Genomic DNA, 16,705 nt, shown 5'->3' on the forward strand with positions numbered 1-16,705 from the left:
GGCACCGGGAGAGGTGATAGGTAGGTGAGGGGAAGAAGAGGGGCACCGGGAGAGGTGATAGGTGAGGGGAAGAAGAGGGGCACCGGGGGAGGTGATAGGTAGGTGAGGGGAAGGAGAGAGGCTCCAGGGGAGGTGTTAGGTAGGTGAGGGGAAGAAGAGGGGCACTGGGGGAGGTGATAGGTAGGTGAGGGGAAGAAGAGGGGCACTGGGGGAGGTGAAAGGTAGGTGAGGGGAAGAAGAGGGGCACCGGGGGGAGGTGATAGGTAGGTGAGGGGAAGGAGAGAGGCTCTGGGTGAGGTGATAGGTGAGGGGAAGGAGGGAGTCTCCAGGGGAGGTGATAGGTAGGTGAGGGGAAGAAGAGGGGCACCGGGGGAGGTGATAGGTAGGTGAGGGGAAGAAGAGGGGCTCCGGGGGAGGTGATAGGTAGGTGAGGGGAAGAAGAGGGACACCGGGGGAGGTGATAGGTAGGAGAGGGGAAGAAGAGGGGCACCGGGGGAGGGTGATAGGTGGGTGAGGGGAAGAAGAGGGGGCACCGAGGGAGGTGATAGGTGAGGGGAAGGAGAGAGGCTCCAGGTGAGGTGATAGGTAGGTGACGGGAAGAAGAGGGGCACCGGGGGAGGTGATAGGTAGGTGAGGGGAAGAAGAGGGGCACCGGCGGAGGTGATAGGTAGGTGAGGGGAAGAAGAGGGGCACTGGGGGAGGTGATAGGTGGGTGAGGGAAAGAAGAGGGGCACCTGGGGAGGTGATAGGTAGGTGAGGGGAAGAAGAGGGGCACCGGGGGAGGTGATAGGTAGGTGAGGGGAAGAAGAGGGGCACCGGGGGAGGGTGATAGGTGGGTGAGGGAAAGAAGAGGGGCACCTGGGGAGGTGATAGGTAGGTGAGGGGAAGAAGAGGGGCACCGGGGGAGGTGACAGGTAGGTGAGGGGAAGAAGAGGGGCACCGGGGGGAGGTGATAGGTAGGTGAGGGGAAGAAGAGGGGCACCGGCGGAGGTGATAGGTAGGTGAGGGGAAGAAGAGGGGCACCGGGGGAGGTGATAGGTATGTGAGGGGAAGGAGAGAGGCTCTGGGTGAGGTGATAGGTGAGGGGAAGGAGGGAGTCTCCAGGGGAGGTGATAGGTAGGTGAGGGGAAGAAGAGGGGCACCGGGGGAGGTGATAGGTAGTTGAGGGGAAGAAGAGGGACACCGGGGGAGGTGATAGGTAGGAGAGGGGAAGAAGAGGGGCACCGGGGGAGGTGATAGGTGGGTGAGGGGAAGAAGAGGGGCACCGAGGGAGGTGATAGGTGAGGGGAAAGGAGAGAGGCTCCAGGTGAGGTGATAGGTGAGGGGAAGTAGAGAGGCTCCAGGTGAGGTGATAGGTAGGTGAGGGGAAGAAGAGGGGCACCGGGGGAGGGTGTTAGGTAGGTGAGGGGAAGAAGCGGGGCACCGGGGGAGGTGATAGGTAGGTGAGGGGAAGAAGAGGGGCACCGGGGGAGGTGATAGGTAGGTGAGGGGAAGAAGAGGGGCACCGGGGGAGGTGATAGGTAGGTGAGGGGAAGGAGAGGGGCACCGGGGGAGGTGATAGGTAGGTGAGGGGAAGAAGAGGGGGCACCAGGGGATGGTGACAGGTCGGTGAGGGGAAGAAGAGGGGCACCGGGGGAGGTGATAGGTGGGTGAGGGAAAGAAGAGGGGCACCGGGGGAGGTGACAGGTAGGTGAGGGGAAGAAGATGGGCACCAGGGGAGGTGATAGGTAGGTGAGGGGAAGGAGAGAGGCTCTGGGTGAGGTGATAGGTGAGGGGAAGGAGGGAGTCTCCAGGGGAGGTGATAGGTAGGTGAGGGGAAGAAGAGGGGCACCGGGGGAGGTGATAGGTAGGTGAGGGGAAGAAGAGGGGCTCCGGGGGAGGTGATAGGTGGGTGAGGGGAAGAAGAGGGGCACCGGGGGAGGTGATAGGTAGGTGAGGGGAAAAAAGAGGGGCACCAGGGGAGGTGATAGGTAGGTGAGGGAAAGAAGAGGGGCACCGGGGGAGGTGATAGGTAGGTGAGGGGAAGAAGAGGGGCACCGGGGGAGGTGATAGGTAGGTGAGGGGAAGAAGAGGGGCTCCGGGGGAGGTGATAGGTGGGTGAGGGGAAGAAGAGGGGCAGCCGGGGGAGGTGATAGGTAGTTGAGGGGAAGAAGAGGGACACCGGGGGAGGTGATAGGTAGGAGAGGGGAAGAAGAGGGGCACCGGGGGAGGTGATAGGTGGGTGAGGGGAAGAAGAGGGGCACCGAGGGAGGTGATAGGTGAGGGGAAGGAGAGAGGCTCCCAGGTGAGGTGATAGGTGAGGGGAAGTAGAGAGGCTCCAGGTGAGGTGATAGGTAGGTGAGGGGAAGAAGAGGGGCACCGGGGGAGGTGTTAGGTAGGTGAGGGGAAGAAGCGGGGGCACCGGGGGAGGTGATAGGTAGGTGAGGGGAAGAAGAGGGGCACCGGGGGAGGTGATAGGTAGGTGAGGGGAGAAGAAGAGGGCACCGGGGGGGAGGTGATAGGTAGGTGAGGGGAAGGAGAGGGGCACCGGGGGGAGGTGATAGGTAGGTGAGGGGAAGAAGAGGGGCACCAGGGGAGGTGACAGGTCGGTGAGGGGAAGAAGAGGGGCACCGGGGGAGGTGATAGGTGGTTGAGGGAAAGAAGAGGGGCACCGGGGGAGGTGACAGGTAGGTGAGGGGGAAGAAGAGGGGCACCAGGGGAGGTGACAGGTCGGTGAGGGGAAGAAGAGGGGCACCAGGGGAGGTGATAGGTGGGTGAGGGAAAGAAGAGGGGCACCGGGGGAGGTGATAGGTAGGTGAGGGGAAGAAGAGGGGCACCGGGGGAGGTGATAGGTAGGTGAGGGGAAGAAGAGGGGCACCGGGGGAGGTGATAGGTGAGGGGAAGAAGAGGGGCACCGGGGGAGGTGATAGGTAGGTGAGCGGAAGAAGAGGGGCACCGGGGGAGGTGATAGGTGAGGGGAAGAAGAGGGGCACCGGGGGAGGTGATCGGTAGGTGAGGGAAAGAAGAGGGGCACCGGGGGGAGGTGATAGGTAGGTGAGGGGAAGAAGAGGGGCACCGGGGGAGGTGATAGGTGAGGGGAAGAAGAGGGGCACCGGGGGAGGTGATCGGTAGGTGAGGGAAAGAAGAGGGGCACCGGGGGAGGGTGACAGGTAGGTGAGGGGAAGAAGAGGGGCACCGGGGGAGGTGATAGGTAGGTGAGGGGAAGAAGAGGGGCACCGGGGGAGGTGATAGGTGAGGGGAAGAAGAGGGGGCACCGGGGGAGGTGATAGGTAGGTGAGCGGAAGAAGAGGGGCACCGGGGGAGGTGATAGGTGAGGGGAAGAAGAGGGGCACCGGGGGAGGTGATAGGTAGGTGAGGGGAAGAAGAGGGGCTCCGGGGGGAGGTGTTAGGTAGGTGAGGGGAAGGAGAGAGGCTCCGGGGGAGGTGATAGGTAGGTGAGCGGAAGAAGAGGGGCACCGGGGGAGGTGATAGGTTGGTGAGCGGAAGAAGAGGGGCACCGGGGGAGGTGTTAGGTAGGTGAGGGGAAGGAGAGAGGCTCCGGGGGAGGTGATAGGTAGGTGTGGGGAAGAAGAGGGGCACCAGGGGAGGTGATAGGTAGGTGAGGGGAAGGAGAGAGGCACCGGGGGAGGTGATAGGTAGGTGAGGGGAAGAAGAGGGGCACAGGGGGAGGTGATAGATAGGTGAGGGGAAGAAGAGGGGCACCGGGGGAGGAGGATAGGTAGGTGTGGGGAAGAAGAGGGGCACCGGGGGAGGTGATAGGTAGGTGTGGGGAAAAAGACGGGCACTGGGGGAGGTGATAGGTAGGTGAGGGGAAGAAGAGGGGCACCGGGGGAGGTGATAGGTAGGTGAGGGGTAGAAGAGGGGCACCGGGGGAGGTGATAGGTGGGTGAGGGAAAGAAGAGGGGCACCGGGGGAGGTGATAGGTAGGTGAGGGGAAGAAGAGGGGCACCGGGAGAGGTGATAGGTAGGTGTGGGGAAAAAAGAGGGGCACCGGGGGAGGTGATAGGTAGGTGAGGGGAAGAAGAGGGGCACTGGGGGAGGTGATAGGTGAGGGGAAGAAGAGGGGCACCGGGGGAGGTGATAGGTGGGGTGAGGGGAAGAAGAGGGGCACTGGGGGAGGTGATACGTAGGTGAGGGGAAGAAGATGGGCACCGGGGGAGGTGATAGGTAGGTGTGCGGAAAAAGAGGGGCACCGGGGGAGGTGACAGGTAGGTGAGGGGAAGAAGAGGGGCACCGGGGGGAAGTGATAGGTAGGTGAGGGGAAGAAGAGGGGCACCGGGGGGAGGTGACAGGTAGGTGAGGGGAAGAAGAGGGGCACTGGGGGAGGTGATAGGTAGGTGTGGGGAAGAAGAGGGGGCACCCGGGGGAGGTGATAGGTGGGTGAGGGGAAGAAGAGGGGCACCGGGGGAGGTGATAGGTGGGTGAGGGGAAGAAGAGGGGCACCGGGGGAGGTGATATGTGGGTGAGGGGAAGAAGAGGGGCACCGGGGGAGGTGATAGGTAGGTGTGCGGAAAAAGAGGGGCACCGGGGGAGGTGATAGGTAGGTGAGGGGAAGAAGAGGGGCACCGGGGGAGGTGATAGGTGGGTGAGGGAAAGAAGAGGGGCACCGGGGGAGGTGATAGGTAGGTGAGGGGAAGAAGAGGGGCACCGGGGCAGGGTGATAGGTAGGTGTGGGGAAAAAGAGGGGCACCGGGGGAGGTGATAGGTGGGTGAGGGAAAGAAGAGGGGCACTGGGGGAGGTGATAGGTAGGTGAGGGGAAGAAGAGGGGCACCGGGGGAGGTGATAGGTAGGTGAGGGGAAAAAGAGGGGCACCGGGGGGAGGTGATAGGTGGGTGAGGGAAAGAAGAGGGGCACCTGGGGAGGTGATAGGAAGGTGAGGGGAAGAAGAGGGGCACCGGGGGAGGTGATAGGTAGGTGAGGGGAAGAAGAGGGGCACCGGGGGAGGTGATAGGTGAGGGGAAGAAGAGGGGGCACCGGGGGAGGTGATAGGTAGGTGAGGGGAAGGAGAGAGGCTCCAGGGGAGGTGTTAGGTAGGTGAGGGGAAGAAGAGGGGCACTGGGGGAGGTGATAGGTAGGTGAGGGGAAGAAGAGGGGCACGGGGGGGAGGTGATAGGTAGGTGAGGGGAAGAAGAGGGGCACCGGGGGAGGTGATAGGTAGGTGAGGGGAAGAAGAGGGGCACCGGGGGAGGTGATAGGTAGGTGAGGGGAAGAAGAGGGGCACTGGGGGAGGTGATAGGTAGGTGAGGGGAAGAAGAGGGGCACCGGGGGAGGTGATAGGTAGGTGAGGGGAAGGAGAGAGGCACCGGGGGAGGTGATAGTTAGGTGAGGGGAAGAAGAGGGGGCACCGGCGGAGGTGATAGGTAGGTGAGGGGAAGAAGGGGCACCGGGGGAGGTGATAGGTAGGTGAGGGGAAGAATAGGGGCACCGGGGGAGGTGATAGGTAGGTGAGGGGAAGAAGAGGGGCACCGGCGGAGGGTGATAGGTAGGTGAGGGGAAGAAGGGGCACCGGGGGAGGTGATAGGTAGGTGAGGGGAAGAATAGGGGCACCGGGGGAGGTGATAGGTAGGTGAGGGGAAGAAGAGGGGCACCGGGGGAGGTGATAGGTAGGTGAGGGGAAGAAGAGGGGCACCGGGGGAGGTGATAGGTGGGTGATGGGAAAGAAGATGGGCACCGGGGGAGGTGACAGGTAGGTGAGGGGAAGAAGAGGGGCACCGGGGGAAGTGATAGGTAGGTGATAGGGAAGAAGAGGGGCACCGGGGGAGGTGACAGGTAGGTGAGGGGAAGAAGAGGGGCACCGGGGGAGGTGACAGGTAGGTGAGGGGAAGAAGAGGGGCACCGGGGGAGGTGATAGGTTGGTGAGGGGAAGAAAGGGGCACCGGGTGAGGTGATAGGTAGGTGAGGGGAAGAAGAGGGGCACCGGGGGAGGTGATAGGTAGGTGAGGGGAAGAAGAGGGGCACCGGGGGGTGTTGATAGGTAGGTGAGGGGAAGAAGAGGGGCTCCTGGGGAGGTGATAGGCAGGTGCGGGGAAGAAGAGGGGCCCCGGGGGAGCTGATAGGTAGATTGAGGGGAAGAAGAGAGGGGCACCGGGGGGAGGTGATAGGTAGGTGAGGGGAAGAAGAGGGGCTCCGGGGGAGGTGATAGGTAGGTGAGGGGAAGGAGAGAGTCTCCGGGGGAGGTGATAGGTAGGTGAGGGGAAGAAGAGGGGCTCCGGGGGAGGTGATAGGTGAGGGGAAGAGGATACCAGGGTGTGGAATAGAAGGGAACTTATTAGTCACTTATCTTTTTCTTCTATTGTGGGATCGAGGGTGACGTGGTTCTGTCTCACAGAGAGGTACAGTGCAGCACAGAAACAGAGCCTTCAGACCAACACCCACCAACGCCAGCCACTTACAATAATCTGATACTAATCCCATTTAAAATTCTCCGCACACTCTCATCGTCTCACCCCTAGATTTGGCCACACACCTACACATTTGGTATGTGGGAGGAACCTGATGCACACAGACACTGGGAGAACATAGACGCAGCACCCAAGGTCAGGGGTCCGGCACCGGGAGACTGTGTCTCTACCCACTGCCCAGCACCAACATCTCAGAGTGTCTATCCTGATGCTGATGCAACCACAAAGAACGTAATGAACAAGGACACTTCATGAGGTGTTGGAAGACATTTTCCCCCGGATGTAGTGCTGTTTATTCTTCCAGTCAATAAAATTGATGCACCATCAATAACTCACGCTGAGACTTAGGAAGTGAGATATCGGCTTTTATTGACTGGAAGAATAAACAGCACTACATCCTGGGGAAAATGAGGGAGAGCAGCTGCCCACAGTCGCCTTTATACAGGGGTCTGTGGGAGGAGCCACAGGAGCAGTGGGTCTGTGGGAGGAGCCACAGGAGCAGGGGGTCTGTGGGAGGAGCCACAGGAGCAGTCAGCAGGGGGTCTGTGGGAGGAGCCACAGGAGCAGTCAGCAGGGGGTCTGTGGGAGGAGCCACAGGAGCAGTCAGCAGGGGGTCTGTGGGAGGAGCCACAGGAGCTGTCAGCAGGGGTCTGTGGGGAGGAGCCACAGGAGCTGTCAGCAGGGGGTCTGTGGGAGGAGCCACAGGAGCAGTCAGCAGGGGGTCTGTGGGAGGAGCCACAGGAGTTGTCAGCAGGGGTCTGTGGGAGGAGCCACAGGAGCAGTCAGCAGGGGGTCTGTGGGAGGAGCCACAGGAGCAGTCAGCAGGGGGTCTGTGGGAGGAGCCACAGGAGCAGTCAGTGGGTCTGTGGGAGGGAGCCACAGGAGCAGTCAGTGGGTCTGTGGGAGGAGCCACAGGAGCAGTCAGCAGGGGGTCTGTGGGAGGAGCCACAGGAGTTGTCAGCAGTGGGTCTGTGGGAGGAGCCACAGGAGCTGTGGGTCTGTGGGAGGAGCCACAGGAGCTGTGGGTCTGTGGGAGGAGCCACAGGAGCAGTCAGCAGGGGGTCTGTGGGAGGAGCCACAGGAGCTGTGGGTCTGTGGGAGGAGCCACAGGAGCAGTCAGCAGGGGGGTCTGTGGGAGGAGCCACAGGAACAGTCAGCAGGGGGTCTGTGGGAGGAGCCACAGGAGCTGTGGGTCTGTGGGAGGAGCCACAGGAGCAGTCAGCAGGGGGTCTGTGGGCGGAGCCACAGGAGGAGTCAGCGGGGGTCTGTGGGAGGAGCCACAGGAGCAGTCAGCAGGGGGTCTGTGGGCGGAGCCACAGGGAGCAGTCAGCAGGGGGGTCTGTGGGAGGAGCCACAGGAGCAGTCAGCAGGGTGTCTGTGGGCGGAGCCACAGGAGCAGTCAGCAGGGGGTCAGTGGGCGGAGCCACAGGAGCAGTCAGCAGGGGGTCTGTGGGCGGAGCCACAGGAGCAGTCAGCAGGGGTCTGTGGGAGGAGCCACAGGAGCAGTCAGCAGGGGTCTGTGGGAGGAGCCACAGGAGCAGTCAGCAGGGGGTCTGTGGGCGGAGCCACAGGAGCAGTCAGCAGGGGGGTCTGTGGGAGGAGCCACAGGAGCAGTCAGCAGGGGTCTGTGGGAGGAGCCACAGGAGCAGTCAGCAGGGGTCTGTGGGAGGAGCCACAGGAGCAGTCAGCAGGGGGTCTGTGGGAGGAGCCACAGGAGCAGTCAGCAGGGGGTCTGTGGGAGGAGCCACAGGAGCAGTCAGCAGGGGGTCTGTGGGAGGAGCCACAGGAGCAGTCAGCAGGGTTTGTGGGAGGAGCCACAGGAGCAGTCAGCAGGGGGTCTGTGGGAGGAGCCACAGGAGCAGTCAGCAGGGGGTCTGTGGGAGGAGCCACAGGAGCAGTCAGCAGGGTTTGTGGGAGGAGCCACAGGAGCAGTTCAGCAGGGGGTCTGTGGGAGGAGCCACAGGAGCAGTCAGCGGGGGTCTGTGGGAGGGGGCCACAGGAGCAGTCAGCGGGGGTCTGTGGGAGGGGCCACAGGAGCAGTCAGACAGGGGTCTGTGGGAGGGGCCACAGGAGCAGTCAGACAGGGGTCTGTGGGAGGGGGCCACAGGAGCTGTCAGACAGGGGTCTGTGGGAGGGGCCACAGGAGCTGTCAGACAGGGGTCTGTGGGAGGGGCCACAGGAGCTGTCAGACAGGGGTCTGTGGGAGGGGCCACAGGAGCAGTCAGCAGGGGTCTGTGGGAGGGGCCACAGGATCAGTCAGCAGGGGTCTGTGGGAGGAGCCACAGGAGCAGTCAGCGGGGGGGGGGGTCTGTGGGCGGAGCCACAGGAGCAGTCAGCAGGGTCTGTGGGAGGAGCCACAGGAGCAGTCAGCGGGGGGTCTGTGGGAGGGGCCACATGAGCAGTCAGCGGGGGGGTCTGTGGGAGGGGCCACAGGAGCAGTGGGTCTGTGGGCGAAGCCACAGGAGCAGTCAGCAGGGTCTGTGGGAGGAGTCACATGAGCAGTCAGCAGGGGGTCTGTGGGAGGAGCCACAGGAGCAGTCAGCGGGGGGTCTGTGGGAGGGGCCACAGGAGCAGTCAGCGGGGGTCTGTGGGAGGGGCCACAGGAGCAGTCAGACAGGGGGTCTGTGGGAGGGGCCACAGGAGCAGTCAGACAGGGGTCTGTGGGAGGGGCCACAGGAGCTGTCAGACAGGGGTCTGTGGGAGGGGCCACAGGAGCTGTCAGACAGGGGTCTGTGGGAGGGGCCACAGGAGCTGTCAGACAGGGGTCTGTGGGAGGGGCCACAGGAGCAGTCAGCAGGGGTCTGTGGGAGGGGCCACAGGATCAGTCAGCAGGGGTCTGTGGGAGGAGCCACAGGAGCAGTCAGCGGGGGGGGGGGTCTGTGGGCGGAGCCACAGGAGCAGTCAGCGGGGGGTCTGTGGGAGGGGCCACAGGAGCAGTGGGTCTGTGGGCGGAGCCACAGGAGCAGTCAGCAGGGTCTGTGGGAGGAGTCACATGAGCAGTCAGCAGGGGGGTCTGTGGGAGGAGCCACAGGAGCAGTCAGCGGGGGGTCTGTGGGAGGGGCCACAGGAGCAGTGGGTCTGTGGGCGGAGCCACAGGAGCAGTCAGCAGGGTCTGTGGGAGGAGTCACATGAGCAGTCAGCAGGGGGTCTGTGGGAGGAGCCACAGGAGCAGTCAGCAGGGGTCTGTGGGAGGAGCCACAGGAGCAGGTCAGACAGGGGGTCTGTGGGAGGGGCCACAGGAGCAGTCAGACAGGTATATCTCATTCACCACATTCCGCGGCATCACCGTCTGGTGCGGAGGCTCCTACACACAGGATTGGAAGAGGCTGCGGAGGGTTGTAAAATTAGCCAGCTCCATCACGGACACAACCCTTTCCACTATCGAGGAAATCTTCAATAAGTGGTGCCTCAGAAACCTGCCATGCCATTGAGGGTGTCACCTTCCAGGCCAGACCCTCTTCTCATTACCACCATCAGGGAGAAGGTACAGGAGACCGAAGACACACACACTCAATGTTTCAAAACAGCTTCTTCCCATCTGCCATCAGATTTCTAAACCGTCCATGAACACTACTGCAAATTGGGAGATTCTGCAAACGGATTCTTTGTCAAGATACCTCCGCTCCATCCGCCAAGAGAGGAATTTCCTGGTGGACAACCACTTTCACTCCTACCTCCATTCCCATTCTGACATGCTGCCTCCTTTGGCTACTCTCAGGGTGCGGGAGCACCATTCCGTCTGGGTAGCCTCCAACCCGTTGGCATGAACTTTGAATTGTCCTTCCAGAAAAAAATTCCTTCCCCCTTCCCTCTTCTATTCCCTACTCTAGCCTCTTAGCTTCTTCCCCAGCCGTTACCTTTTGCACCCACCTGGCTTCGCCTATCATATTCTTGCTAGCCCTCGGAGGCCAACGTCAGAACATCTTTCAAGAGGGTGAACCTTCGCAAGATGACAGGCCTTGATACTGTAGCTGGTAGAGTTCTGAAAACCTGCGTCAACCAACTGGTAGGTGTGTTCAAACATATTTTCAATCTCTCTTTGCTACAGTTGGAAGTTCCCACCTGCTTCAAAAGGGTAACCATCATACCAGTGCCCATGAAGAACAGGGTGAGCTGCCTTAACAACTATTGTCCAGTAGCAATAGACAATAGACAATAGGTGCAGGAGCAGGCCATTCGGCCCTTCTAGCCAGTGCCGCCATTCGCTGTGATCATGGCTGATCATACACAATCAGTACCCCGTTCCTGCCCTCTCCCCATATCCCTTGACCCCCGCTATCTATAAGAGCTCTATCTAACTCTCTCTTGAATGCATCCAGAGACTTGGCCTCCACTGCCTTCTGGGGCAGAGCATTCCACATATCCACCACTCTCTGGGTGAAAAAGTTTTTTCCGCATCTCAGTCCCTAAATGGCCCCACCCCTTATTCTTAAACTGTGGCCTCTAGTTCTGGACTCACCCATCAGCGGGAACATGCTTCCTGCCTCCAGCGTGTCCAATCCCTTAATAATCTTATATGTTTCAATCAGATCCCCTCTCATCCTTCTAAATTCCAGTGTATACAAGCCCAGTCGCTCCAATCTTTCTTGTGAGTGCTTGTGAGTGGCTGCAAGCACTCACACCTGTGATGATGAAGTGCTTTGCGAGGTTAGTTATGGCTCAGATCAACTTCTGCCTAAGTAAGGACCTGGAACCACTACAGTCTGCCAGCACCACAATAACAGATGAGATCTCAGTGGTTCTTCATGCAGCCTTGGATCATGTGGGCAATAATAATGCTTACATCAAGCTGATGTAACTGCCGCTCAGTGCTTAACACAATCATTCCTACAAAAAATTCCAAAACTTGTTGCAACTGGACCACAATCTATGTGGATCGGAAATAACATCTCCATTTCACTGATAATCCACACTGGAACACCTCAGGGGTGTGTGCTGAGCCCACTGCCCCTCTCTCTCTACACCCATGACTGTGTGGCCAGGCACAGCTCAAATGCCATCTATAAATTTACTGATGGTACAACTATTGTTGGCAGAGTTTCAGATGGTGACGAGAAGTCGTACAGGGGTGAGATACATCAGCTGGTTGACTGGTGTCGCAGCAACAACCTTGCTCTGAATGCCAGTAAGACCAAAGAATCGTTTGTGGAATTCAGGAGGGGTAGGATGACGGAATACACACCAGTCCTCATCGAGGGATCAGAGATGGAAAGGGTGAGCAATATCCCTCCCCACTATTCTCGCTCCTGGTACTTATCTTTGCAAGCGGGTAAGTGCCACACCTGTCCCTACATCTCCTCCCTCATTACCATTCAGGGCCCCAAACGCTCCTGCCAGGTGAGCTGACACTTTGCCTGTGAGTCTGTTGGGATCACCTACTGTACCCGGAGCTCCTGTATGTCCGTGAGGGACCGACGTAGATCGAGAGACCACTTTTCCCAGCGCCTGAAAAATAGGGATTTCCCAGTGGCCACCCATTTCAATTCTGCTTCCCAGTTCCACAGGTCAGTCCATGGCTTCCTCATGCAGCAATGAGGCCCTACTTGGGATGGAGGCACGACACTTTATATTCTGTCTGGGTAGCCTCCAATCTGATAGCATGAACATAGATTTCTCAAACTTTCAGTAATTGCTAACCTCACCCCCCACCCCCACCCCCGCCATTCCCCATTCCCATTCCCCGCTCTCCACCTTATCTCCTTACCTGGCTATCACCTCCCTCTGGTGCTCCTCCCCCTTCCCTTTCTTCCAGGGTCTTCTGTCCTCTCCTGTCAGAGTCCCCCTTCTCCAACCCTGTATCTCTTTCACCAATCAGCTTCCCAGCTCGTCACTTCACCACCCCCCCCCCCTCCCCCCCGGTTTCCTGGTTTCACCTTCCACCTTGTACGGCTCCCTCCCCTCCGTCAACCTTCTTACCCTGATTACCCATCTTTTTTTACAGTCGTGATGAAGGGTCTCAGCCCGAAACATCGACTGTTTACTCATTTCCACAGATGCTGCCTGGCCTACTGAGTTCCTCCAACACTTTGTGTGTGTTGCTTTGGATTTCCAGAATCTGCAGATTTTCTCATGTCTGTCAGAATTACGTCCTTGTTTTTATACTCTAGTCCTCTTCAAATGAATGCTAACGTTGCATTTGCCTTCGTCACCTCTGACTCAACCTGCAAGTTAACGTGTGACATATAAAGGTAATCTTTGATCCTTTCCTCCTCTTTGCTCTGGATGACTGTTTGTTCCTGGTTTCAATATTATCCCAAACACTCCTTCCTTACTTTGAATGTTCATAGGCGAAAGACTCCCAGGATTGAGTGGGAATTGGCATATCTTCAAAGAGAGTCAGAGAACATCCCTGAATTGTCTCCTCTGTTTTCCCAGCATTCTCTACCCTGATGGGGAGTTGGGAGTCTGGTTATGGAGACTGTGAAGGATATGGACTAACCGACTGAGTTTGACACGAGTTAAACGAGTTGAATCGGGCACAGGGAGAACTTGATGACCAACGTAGGCAGCACCTGTGGGCAGGATCAATCTGGAGTCACTGCAGCTAGGAGGAAAAGGCTCTGCTGACAGTCTTTAATCATGAGATTGGGCCTCCCACCACTGAATAGGCAAGGGTGCATGTGAACGCAAGAAAAATTCCTGCGGAGCTCCCATCAACACGTTGGACTGTCGCCATGAACCGCTTCTTTCTGGAATCATTACATCAGGCCCTTCTGAACACTGGAGAGTTTTTACCAGGGAAGTCCCCCGACCTCCGTTTCCATGACAACGATTAGTCAGCGCCCCCCCCCCCCCCCCAGCCCGATGTCCCCAGCGTCCCGACTCCAAGTACACCCAGCTGAGGAGCGAGGCTGACGCCAGTCTCCTGAAGCAGGTGATCTACGCCACCCTCCATCCGGGTGAGAGATCAACACGAGGAAAGAGGAAATAAGTCATAATTATTTCTCCAGCCTCCTTGAAAATGTCCAATATCTTTGCCGGTCCAATATCTTTGCCGGTCACTGGGAATCCTTCGCCAATGACCACTCATAATGCAGGGGAGTGTTAGACCATAAGACCAAAAGTCACAGGTCTCAAAGTTCAAAGTAAATTTATCATTCATTTTATTACACAATACAGCGTGGAACAAGCCCTTCTGCACCAATGAACCTCATGGCCCAGCAACACCTAATTTAACCCTAGCCTAATCACAGGACAACTTACGATGACCAATTCAGCTTCCTACCGGTACGACTTTGGACTGTGGAAGGAAACTGGAGCTCCCGGAGGAAACCCACGCAGTCACGGAGAGAACGTACAAACTCCTACCAGAGGACGCTGGAATCAAACTCTGAACTCCAGCGCCCTGAGCGTTGTGCTAACCGTGAAGTCAGTGTGTATAAAAGAGGACAAACTGTGCAGATACAAATAAAAACAAACAGACTTGCATGTGAATAACACTGAGGACACGAGTTACTGCGCTCTTAAAAGTGAGTGTTGTGGAATCAGTTCAGTGTTGAGATGAGTTCAGGAGACCGATGGTGAAGAGTAATAACTGTTCCTGAACCTGGTGGTACGGGACTTAAGGCCTGCTGGTAGTAGTGAGGAGAGAGCATGGCCTGGGTGGTGGGAATATCCTCTCCATATCCAGGCCTTTCAGTGTTTGGTAGGGTTTAAATGAGAAACTCCCTCATTCTGTCAAACCCCAGCAAGTGCAGTATCACACCCTTCAAACACTCTCATACATTAACCCTTTCTTTGTAAATCATCCTTGTAAACCTCCTTTGGACCTTCTCCAACGCCAATGCATCCTTCCTTCGACAAGGGGGCCAAAACTGTTCACAGTCCTCCAAATGCAGTATGAAGCCTCAAAATTACATCCTCAGGGGGTCAGATCTCCGTCAACCTGTTATGGCCAAGAGGTCGCGTATCAACTCACCCCCTGTCTTGTCGAGCTCCTCTGATTGAGGCTAAGAGTCCTGCAGCGACCCTAGAATGGGAGAAAGTCTTCCTGACCTTGAGGGGAAGACAGAAGATGGTGCGTTCTCCGTGCTCCAGCAGATACATTCAGGAAGAAAACTCCATCTCAGTTTTGGGATTGAGGCGGCACAGAGACACAACCGCTGGAGCCCCTACCTGACTGACTCCCGGTTCAATCCCGAACTGCAGTGTGCATTTTCCCCCAGGCACTCCCCCCAGCGACGTGTGTGTGTGTGTGTGTGTGTGTGTGTGTGTGTGTGTGTGTGTGTGTGTGTGTGTGTGTGTGTGTGTGTGTGTGTGTGTGTGTGTGTGTGTGAGTGTGTGTGTGTGTGTGAGTGTGTGTGTGTGAGTGATGGAGTGGTGAGTGATAGGGATGTGGGAGGATAACGTAGGATTTTTGGATGTCGGACTGTAAAAAACGGAAGGTCAGTCAGAATTGGGGCCAGTCTAAATTGGCCCAAGTAGGTAGGTGAGTGATTCTAACTGTGGTGAGCTGACGGGAAAGTGCGGAGAATGAACTACTATTGTAAATGGGTGCCTGATGTTCAGTACGGTGGATGGAAGGGACTCTGAGAATCTCTCAAGATGTACTTTTGGAAGCAATGTTCTTACTGCTGCCTGTCGTAGCTCGCTGCACATAACTGAGCTGCGTAGAGTTTGGCATTCTAACAGCAGAAACTCGGCAGAAAAGCCACTGGAGACACTCTGGCAAAGCACCATGGACCTGCGCCCTCTTCTCTCTCACATTTAGCTTGAGAAGTTGCGAGAGAGAGTTCTCTCACGGGGGATGTTACACTGGTATTTTGTATCTTCCCCTTTGAGAGGCACAAATGTCTTGTACTGAAAGGGTTACAGACCAGATACAGAATGGGGATTTCCAAAGGAAATCGTTTTTTTCTCTCTCTGCACGCCTTGTTGGAAAGGGCCAATTAAGAAAGGGTACTTTCCGCAACAGCAAGCAGAAAGTGAACAGTTGTGAGACAGAGCTCCTTTGAGGACAGCTTAACTCAACTCTGACTGAGCCCAGTCATTCATTGATGGGGTGCTCCAGGACGGGATGTGCACTGACCTGGGTCACAAATGGATTTTTAGCCTGACTGCGGAGACTGCCCTGGTAATGGTTCCAAGGATCCTCTTAAGGTGAGTGTGTCCTAACGGATTCACTTCAACGTCCACCCATTGTGGATAGTGATATTACTTAGCTTACTCCTGTGGAGGGGAATGTGTGTCTTGTTCAGGATGCTCTGACCCCCACTGATCTGCGTTTTACGTGTTCTCTCCTCCTGCTGTCTTAGTGCCAGCTCTTCAAGGTTAATCCTTCAGTGAAGCTGCTTTTACTGTAGGAAAGCAGCTGTATAAATGTAGATTGTTGCTTTACGTTTCAAACATTGGTAATATCCTTTTGGTATATTTAGGCCTCCAAATAGTAGCCAAGATGTGGGGTTGAGATTGCAAAGGGAGCTGGAAAAGGGACGGAATAAGGGTGATGTCACAATTGTAGTGGGGGACTTCAATATGCAAGGGGACTGGGAACATCAGGTTGGTGTCAGATCACAAGAGAGGGCATCGGGTGAATGCTTACGAGTTGGCTTTTTAGAGCAGCTTGTGCTTGAGCTGCTCGGAAAGGCGATCTTAGATTGGGTGTTGTGTGAAAACCCTAAATCTTATCAGGGAGCTTAACAGAAAGGAACCCTTAGGAGGCAGTGATCATAATATGACTGAATTCACACTGCAACTTGAGGAGAAGCATAAGTCGCATGTATCTGTATCACAATGGAATAAAGGGAATTACAGAGGCTTGAGAGAGGAGCTTGGCCACGTGGATTGGAGGGGAATCCTGGTGGAGATGACAGTGGAGCAGAGGCGGCTGAAGTTTCTGGGAATAGTTTCAGAAGGCACAGGTTAGATATGCCCCACAGAAGAAGACGAAGTTCTCAAACGGCAGGGCTGGGCAACCGTGGCTGAGATTGAAAGGGCATATAAAGTAGCAGAAGTGAGTGGGAAGTTAGATGATTGGGAAGCTTTAAAATACAACAAAAGGTTGTTAAAATACAAAATACAAAAAAGCTATATGAAGGGAAAAGATGAAATATGAGGGCAGATGAGCCAATAATATAAAGCAGGATACTAAAATTTTTTTTCAGTTATATAAAGAGTAAAAAGGAGATATTGGACCACTGGGAAATGATGCTGGTGAGGTAGTAACAGGGGACAAGGAAATAGGAGATGGACTTAATGGGTACTTTGCATCTGTCTTCACTGTAGAAGACACTAGCAGTGTGCCAGAGGTCCGTGAGTGTCAGGGAGCAGGAAGTGAGTGCCATTGCCATTACAGAGGAAAAAG

The 16,705-nt window shown here is 56.9% G+C and overlaps 1 protein-coding gene across 2 annotated transcripts in view; it reads left to right on the plus strand.

Moving 5' to 3' along the window:
- The first annotated feature begins 15,253 nt into the window (after positions 1 to 15,253).
- LOC140716644 (TNF receptor-associated factor 3-like) overlaps positions 15,254 to 16,705 on the plus strand; it is a 227,509-nt gene continuing 226,057 nt past the window's right edge. Inside the window, exon 1 of one of the 2 annotated variants that reach the window (XM_073029474.1) lies at positions 15,254 to 15,501. In XM_073029474.1, the coding sequence (XP_072885575.1) occupies positions 15,419 to 15,501 (83 nt within the window). In that variant the 5' untranslated portion in view covers positions 15,254 to 15,418. The remainder of the gene's footprint in view (positions 15,502 to 16,705) is intronic. The other variant, XM_073029470.1, reaches the window with a different exon arrangement.

Source organism: Hemitrygon akajei, chromosome 25 (genome assembly GCF_048418815.1).
Source record: "Hemitrygon akajei chromosome 25, sHemAka1.3, whole genome shotgun sequence".
NCBI lineage: Eukaryota > Metazoa > Chordata > Chondrichthyes > Myliobatiformes > Dasyatidae > Hemitrygon > Hemitrygon akajei.